A 9,090-nucleotide genomic window follows, 5' to 3' on the forward strand; every position below is an offset into this window, starting at 1 on the left:
TGGTCCTTGTCCTGTCCCTGGCTCGGAGTCCAAACCCAAACCTCGTCATGTCCTCGTCTCGAAGAACAAGCCATGACGAACACAAGCAATGGGGAATCCCAGCCATGAAAAAAAAGCAAGCTATGTCTACTTCTTTATCTACATCAAGTCCTCCCCTAGTTCTAGTGTCCGAAGCCGAATCAAGACTTAGGTTCTGGGTCCTTATCCAGTCTTTGGCGCGGGGTCCAACCCAGTCTCCTAGTTCCCAGTTCCTTGTCCTGGTATCGCTTGCCTAGCCAATGTCCTAGCTCAAGTTAATCTTCTTGTCCCAGTTCTCTAGTCAAGTCCTGTTCCTAGTACTTCAGTGTCTGTGTCTTGCATTTGGGCCCGCTCCCAGCTTCCCCACTATGACAGTATTAATCCTCGATGGACTTCAGACCGTCGCTCGTATTATGAAAACATGAAAAAAGAAAACAGTAGAACGATGTTATACCACGACACTTGATTATTCCGCGTCTCAATAAACCTCCCATTAACAACCGAGGCTGATGAATGTGCGAGGAATAAGAATATTAATATGATTACAATAATTTTTAGTATTTTATTTTAATAGTATTGCAGCGAGAAGACTCAGTGAAATGTGGACACTTCAACTTTACAACACTTGAAATCAGATAGCTGATTATTAACGTAATTGAAATATCCATGGTTGGATTACAATCAATCTACGGAAAGATTTCATAAGACTGTTAATACAACGTGACAGCGACTCTGAAATGTATATATACCAAGAGCGACTAATTTACCAAATCCACCGACACTTGTGGTTATATTGTGGCAGGAAGAAAGCACTAACAGCTGAGATATGACGTCTCTCCATAAAGGGATTCACAGGGCTGAGTGCAAGTGACTTGATGCTTAATCGCGAAGCCATCGTACAAATTGTCGAAATATCTAATGATTTCGCTTTTTCAATGTAGTGTTCTCGTGCAGTGTTTTGAAACTCTGATTACGCACCAAGTTAAACCGGACCCAATGAGGACGGAGTCGTGGTAAGGTTAACCATATACTCTTCCACATTAACATTGTATGGTGAAAATACAAACATACACAGCTTCTGTTTTATTCTGGAGGTCACGTGCTTTCTGTTCTTTTAGCGACTGTATCTGGCCGCCCCGAGTAGAGAGCAACGGGGGTCCCGTCAAATCACCGCCGGGCCCGAGCCCACCCCGCGTTGTTTCTACAATGTTTCTTTGTGGGTAGACACGGAGACTTCACGATCATGCTGCAAGCATGGCACCCACCTTAACACCTTCCTGAACCACGGGTTACACAGAAGACGCGGCGAAACCGGGGGTGAAGTCATCACATGCTGCGATATACCACAGACAATGCATGTACCTTTATTATACTGTAACTTAATTATCAACCTTTAACTTTAACTAGAAAATAGTTACAAACACATGATTTAAAGCATAGATTCAACAAAGTCAAATAAATGCCATAAGGACAACACACATCCCGCCTGACCTTTGTAAGGTCACTATAAATATGGCATAGAACTTTAATGTCTAGATCAGTGTTTCGGCAGAAGTAGAACAACTTCTGTAACAGGTCTCGGGTTTCCTTTTCAGGGTTAGTTGTAAAGACGTGAACCGGTTGACTGCCGGCTCTTTGTTGTTTGGGGAGCGTTGGCATGGTTCTCTGAACGGTGGTGGGACGACCTAGTTGTTCGTTTCGTCTCTAGTGTTCTTTGTGTTCATTCCTTTTGAGGAGATGGCGTTTTCTACAGATGGGGCAAGTTTACTATCGTGCTTACTGTGAGCGAAGACTGACTGTGCCAGTGTCTTCTCAGTTACTGTACTATGCTCGTGACTTTGTTGTGCTTCCTTGATACACGTAACACCTGTGGAAGGCTGAACAATTGAATGGCGACCACTTTCTAGCACGTTAATCTTGAGCGTGTGAACTGCGGTCTGTGTACGTTGCATGGCCACACCGCTCGTATCACCACCCAGCCCAGATCCAGACGTTGGGCGAAAGGGGCGTTGTGTGATTCACTGACATTGTGCATCCTAAGTACCTCTCTTCCGAGTAACAGGAGTATTTCTGCTTCCGGATCCAGTTCCAGGCTGTCCCTTGCAATGTGGTGGAGATAGGGCTGGTATAGCACTGCGCTTGGTATCGGAATCTCGGATCGGTCATTTAACATCTGATTACACTCTAAGATTGGGTAGAGACTGATGACGACTTTGCCATCCAGCGACTCGAGCTGGAAGCCTTCTGCCTTCCTGCCATATGTTTCTGCGATGCCAGAGCAAGTACTGAAGTAGAATGGGAATGGAATACCGTTTACGCTGAACAACTCGAAGAAATCTGATCTCACTAGTGAGCGGTTCCTATGGTCGTCCAGAATTGCACAGGCTTTGATGGCCTTGTCTTTGGCTCATCTAGGGTATACCTTACGAAGGCAGATCTTTATGCACGAATAGTAACCTTCCAGTATTTTATACTGTGCCCTGAAATACCAATAACCCTAATCTGGAGTGTAACAGCCAATGAGCTGATCTCCCACTGAATGTTAAACACTATCTCTGATGTATGTTCACCCACTTTACATTCTGAGCGATTAATCCAATGCAGCAGTTCCAGGAACAGTCCATCCGTACTATTGTGAGAAACGCATTCAATCAAAACATCATTCCTTCGTATAGCCCTGTTATCGACCAGCATGGGCGATGTGTTTATTCAGACACTATTGTGGCCTATATACGGCACCAGGTATCAACCGCACAACCCTATGTAAACAATTGCTTGGCCTCGGAACTGCATTTGTAATAAGACTCATACAGCTTTTAGGAAGTATCAAGCCTCTGAGCATAATTTGCAATAGTTCCAGTTAACCCAGTATAATGTTCGTGCTCACACTTGCCATCAATCATGCAACTGGTCGCTCTAATCACCATACCATCAAAACTCTGACACGTGGGAATTATCTTTATTCGTCAGAAAATTCCAATTATACAAATGGTTTACTGGGAAAATACAACATCTCAAAACGCTCAGCTCCTTTAAGACTGGTTTATTAAGTTTGAGATTTGGAGAAAGAGGCTATTTTCTCCTGAGCTCCCGCAAAACAGAATAACAAACACGAAAAGACAGCTATCTTTCCACCAACAATCACGAAGTGATCGATATAAGTGGCAAATTTTGGTATGTTGTAAGGAATTTTCATACAAATTCAACAATCTGACCTATTGTTCCACAGTGCAAATTCCTTCGCCTTCCACAGGAATACATAGCAGTATCATCAACCGCATATCGTCATTCATAGAAACGTAGAAAACCTACAGCACAATACAAGCCCTTCGCCCACAAAGTTTTGCTGAACATGTCCTGACATTAGAAATTACCAGGATTACCCACAGCACTCTATTTTTCTAAGCTAACAATAAACTATCCAAAAGTCTCTGAAAAGACCCAATAGTATTCGGTTCCACCACCGTTGCCGGCAGCCCATTCTACACACTGACCACTCTCTGCGAAAAAAAACTTACCCCTAACACCTCCTTTGTACCTACTCCCCAGCACCTTAAAATATGCCCTCTTGTAGCAGCCATTTCAGACCTGGGAAGAACCCTCTGACTATCCACACGATCAATGCCTCCTATCATCTTATATAACTCTATTAGGTCACCTCTCATCCTCCGTCGCTCCAACGAGAAACGGCCGATTTCACTGACCCTGTTTTCATAAGACATGCGCCCCAATCCCGGCAACATCCTTGTAAATCTCCTCTGCACCATTTCTATGCTTTCCACATTCTTCCTGCAGTGAGGAGACCAGAACTGAGCACAGTACTCCATGTGGGTTCGGACCAGCTTCCTATGTAGATGCAATATTACCACTTGGCACATAAATTCAATACCGTGATAGAAAAAGTTCAGTACACCGGATGCCTTCTTAACCACAGAGTCAACCTGCGCAGCTGCTTTGAGCGTCCTATTGACTCGGACCCCAAGATCCTACTGATCCTCCACACTGCCAAGCGTCTTACTATTAATACTATAATCTGCCATCATACTTGACCTGCCAAAATGAATCACATCATATTTACCTGGGTTGATTAGTCGCTGGAAATACAGAAAAGACACACAAAAAATTGAACTACGACAACTACTTTCCAAATGTTCAGTTTACACCAAATGTCGTCATATGTGCTTAAATACAGGAAGAAGAGAGCAAGAGTCTTTCAAGTGCCATGTTATATACCCACTATATTTGAAACCGGACAAATGCACATATCCTTTCGGAAAATTGTGGTACCTTCTAAAGTAACTACTCACAACGGAAACAGTTGCAATGAATCAGTATAAGGCACTTCCCCACAGGACATCAGTGCATCAACATTTTCTGTGGAAGGGACTGGCTTTGTCCCGTATATGCTGCAGTGCAGAAATCTCGGTTGTTTCCGCTCTTTTGTATCCAATAAAATTAATTTTAACCCCGTTTTTGAAGTTACTGTTTGGTATTCTCTAACTGCTGGTCTGCAACAGCAAACGGTATTCAGAAACAGCAAACTAATCTTGCAGGATTGTTGGTCCGCTCTCAGTAGTGATATGCTGATGAGTGCACTGGACGCGGAAGAATATGAATTTTAAGTCGTTGTCCAATACATTAAGTCATTAAGATGATGACATATTTTGAAGACGCAGCATATATTTGCTAAATACGGCACATCTGATTGATAATGCGAAGGGGAAATAATTATTTGCAGTAACACCACACACGGTTTTTATTCATAACCAGGTGCTTTGGAAATATTAACATACGTTATAAACATAATAGGGCAAATGTATATGAACCAGCAGCTGAGCCACCTGCAGCTGAAGTGTGACCGGTCAGAGGTAAATGGGGGTGTTGCAATAATAGCGGTGATCAGTTTTCTCTTCCTATAACATTGCTGATTATTATGACCTGTCAATGTTGCTGCGATATGAACACTCCAAGACCATTGATAAGTGTAGGATTATAACATAGTCGAAGATCCTGCTCATTGTGGAATTAGTGGTAAGAAACTAAATGAAGCAATATCCTGAGGTTATATCGACTTTGTCTGTGGAGAAATTGCACAAGGAAATGTAGAAGGTGAAGAGTGATTCTCATGAAAAAGTAACTCGATCACATGAACACTAACTTGTCCCAGGTTTGCTGATTAAGTCGAGGCAAAGTTTTGTGCATGCAAGTTTGTTACTTCACAGATGTAAATGGGGGAAATGCTGAGCGTTCGCAACTACAGAGTACATTCTACTCCAGCAGCAGTTACATGGACTTGCCAAAGGAAGGACTATCAATGACAGCCACTGTCAAGGACATGCTTGTTTCATTCTTTGATGGGGAAGAATTCTGGAGTCATAAGGACCACACCAGCGAAATAAAGAAAATCCGAAAGGCTATTGCCCTGTAGCAATGTGGCTCCTGAGTGAACGTGGAAAACTTCACTCATCTCAGTCCTGAGCTGATTGCACAACCGACAGACTCACTTTAATGATAATTCGTTGTCGCAGCGTGTTCTTTTTAAACTGAGCGTGTTATCTTCTTTTTACACTTTTGTTGCTTGCCCGTCTATAGTTATGTATATTATAATTAATATATTGCAATTTTTTTCCTGATTATCGTGACATCACTATCTACCATTATTAAATTTAACGGCTACCAGGGCTTTGTAATTTAATTTTAGATATAATTTATTTGTGGAACCTTCATGTCAAATATAGCAAGAAAACGATACATTTCCGAAGGGTTTATGAGGTCAGACTGCACATAAATTATCCAGTAATTACATTTTTCCATCCTTGACTTTAAGAAAAAATAAAAACTTACTTCGGCTTACATTGACAGCATAAATGTCAAACGAGAAATTAATGCTGAGTACTTCCATAAAAACAGGAAGTGGTTTATATCTCTAAGTTTATCGCAAGGAGATACACGTAAACATGTTCAGTTATTCTGTTTCAGGTGCATGAATTGGCGAAGGGAAGTGGATGTATCCACAAAGTAGAAAGAGGAGGTAGAGCGAGATGAGGCTCGACAGAAATTCCGTTTTCATTGCCGAAAGATCTATTGAATCCATGGCAAGTGACTTTTTTTTTTAACGATACTGTTTGAGTACTATAAACAGGAAGGAGACGTCAACATAGGAAAAAATAATAGACATATAGTGAATTGTGTGGTATGCCTCCTTCGTATTTTCGCAAATGTTACATTACTCACATGAAAACAACTCCTATGTTTAGAATTCACAGAATGGAAATATACCAACTACATATTTTCTACGTCACACTACGATGTCACTTCCGATTCTTCCATCTTTGCCGAATTACCTTATATGCAGCTCAATGCTTTGCACGGAAGTTGTAATGGAGGTCAGATCGAGCCTTATCTGTCAGTAAAGAATTGATTGGTTGTACTGATAAACAAAGAAGTAGTGATGTATTGCAACGATTCAGTTGATTGGGGGTTTTGGAAAAAAAAGAAGCTTTGTGCTGATTGGATGCGACCAACAATATAACAGTACACACCTTCCGAATTTCTAATTAAAACTTCCTTAACAATAAGATTATTTCAGTTGCAATTCACAGGCTGTGCAGACATGCTGTCCCAATTTATATATACGATCCCCATTGCAGCAGCGTTCCTGGCGGGTAAGTTTCTGGAGTTTCGAACATTATGATTCTCATGAGTGCAGAGAAGGATAATTTATTAGTCAATACCTGGAATCTAATGTTAACAAAAACGGGGAAATATGTCCCCGTTCTCCTGTAACTGACATTAAAATGTTTGAGGGGAGATTCCAGGTCAAACACAGTTGAGCCCTTTGTTGCCTCCAATGGTGAAATGCAACGCTTTTTATTTTGTCCCCCTCCCCCTCCCCCGCGGGACATATAATGGGAAACTGTGGACACTGATAGAAGAGTTTTGAAGGATTTTTTCTGTGCTTTTGATCTCTTCTTTTAAACAAATTAAATTTATTTTTCTCTGGAACCATCCCAGAATTCTCTGCAGAACGAATATTTCGATTCGACAACCTTCGAGCCCCAACTCAGGTCACTACCAGAGGTCAATGTGCGATAGAAATGGTGTGCGCACAGCAGGATGGTGTTGTTTAATTGAAATATCTTTCGGATTCTTTCAGGCCATTGTCGAGGCGATGCCGTTTTTCAAACACCTACATCCACAGTAACTGAAGGCGGTGAAGCAACGTTGAACTGTAACTATAATACTACAAGCACTGTTCAATTTTCATTACAATGGTACCGTCAGTATCCCGGCGGAACTCTGGAGCACCTGTTGCTCAGGACGAAATACGACGCTAACCCAAGGAAGACCCCAGGACAACGCTTCGCAGCACAGCTGGATGATTCGAGGAAATCGGTACCACTTACTGTGTCTGAAGCGCAGCTAGGAGACGAGGCTCTGTACTTCTGCGCACTGAGACCCACAACGGCACAAACTTAACCTGCGTCTGTACAAAAACTGCTTGATCTCCCTGAAGCCATCTGTGTGTAAACGCGATTTAGTCTGCAACTGCAAATATAGCAGATTTCTGCAATTATGACAATGCCAATATATTATATAGCAGTACTATTCAATCTTAACTATTCTGGTCCAATCCGATTAAACAGTTTTGTACTGGATCTGCTCTCGTGCCCATTCGAAAAGATATTTCAAGAGCAGTTATGTACACAGAATCCCTCATTGTTTTACCTGTTTCTTGTATTAACTATTTTCTGCTGTAATATTGTCGATGCAGGTGAAACGTTAAATCAGCCTAAATGCTCTGGCAATGGTGACAGGAAATGCATCGACTTCGATTAGGTGAACAGATGATTGTTTGTTTGTTTGTTTGCTTGTTTTTTACAAACAGTAAACTTTTGAACAAACATTCCTGTTCCCCGTCACGGATTCTGAATAGTAAACAAAAAAAAAAAAAAAGTAGCATTCAAAATACGCACTTCCTTAAAAGCGCCTGCCGAGTATACCTTTGTTCGACACGGCGGATTTAACGTATGGAATAAAACGTTGAACTTGAGTGGGTCGTAGACATTGTAAGCACACAGGCTAGGTCAACGGCGATCACCAATTTCGGTGTTATATTTTGGAGAAGTTTAATGAATGAGTATTTATGCAATACGGCTCGTAGGATTCATGTTCTAAGCTGTTTTCCCCGAGGCAACACAGTTTCATTGTTATGTGTGCAGGCGCAATAAAGTGCGAGCTTCGATTATTCACGAGTTGCGTTGTGAATCTCCCCACCAATCCGCTGACGAACGGTGAACACCTTCCCAAGCATTATGTGCGACTTTGACTTAATCAGACAAGGGGAGAGCACGGAACTTGCAAATGCTATGTTACATACACAAAGTATAAGAGACAGGATATCACGGAAATGTTCAATCAGCAATGCAGCTGCACCTTCTAAGTTAACCAATTCGAAAGGCAGCGCCTTTGACAATTAGAATATGGCACGTCCACACAGGACGGCAGTACCTGAACACTTGCTGTGGGAGGGATATTTTATCCTGTATATGTTGTTGTGTGGATATCTCCCATTTTTCCAATCTTTATTATCGATTAAAAGTTATTTAATATCCCGAGATTTAGTTTATTTGCTATTTATGCACATTTATTTCATTCTGATCTATACATCATCCCGCTTATATTGAGAACCTGGAAATTAATATTGCAGGAGTATGAGTCCGCTCTCAGTAGCGACAAGTATCTGAATACAGAGGTACCGGAATATTACCGATTTTAACTCGCAGTTAACTGCATCAACCCAGTATGAAGATGAGGTATTTTGAAAGCACAGCATAGTTTTTGAATAAATCGGACCAGCTGAAAGCTCATGCTTACTGAATTAATTGTGTGACTCCACACACGGCTTGTATAGAAAACAATGTGTTTTAGATATATGATTCTGAGTAACTGACGGTTAAATATATCTGACTGGGTATGAGCTCGCAGCATCAAATTTCGAAGGTGGCTAAATTCAGATTAATAATTAAAGTGGCCTTCCTATGTTAGCAGAAGTCATAGTGTAGTCGAATA

At 41.5% G+C, this 9,090-nt stretch overlaps 1 gene segment (V, D, J or C); it reads left to right on the forward strand.

Moving 5' to 3' along the window:
* The first annotated feature begins 4,832 nt into the window (after nt 1–4,832).
* Nucleotides 4,833–7,497, forward strand: LOC134352451 (T cell receptor alpha variable 17-like). The segment is given in 3 exon segments: nt 4,833–4,886; nt 6,608–6,683; nt 7,175–7,497. Coding segments are annotated over 3 exon segments (453 nt in total).
* Nucleotides 7,498–9,090: the final 1,593 nt, after the last annotated feature.

Source organism: Mobula hypostoma, chromosome 10, assembly GCF_963921235.1.
Source record: "Mobula hypostoma chromosome 10, sMobHyp1.1, whole genome shotgun sequence".
Taxonomy (NCBI): Eukaryota; Metazoa; Chordata; class Chondrichthyes; order Myliobatiformes; family Myliobatidae; genus Mobula; species Mobula hypostoma.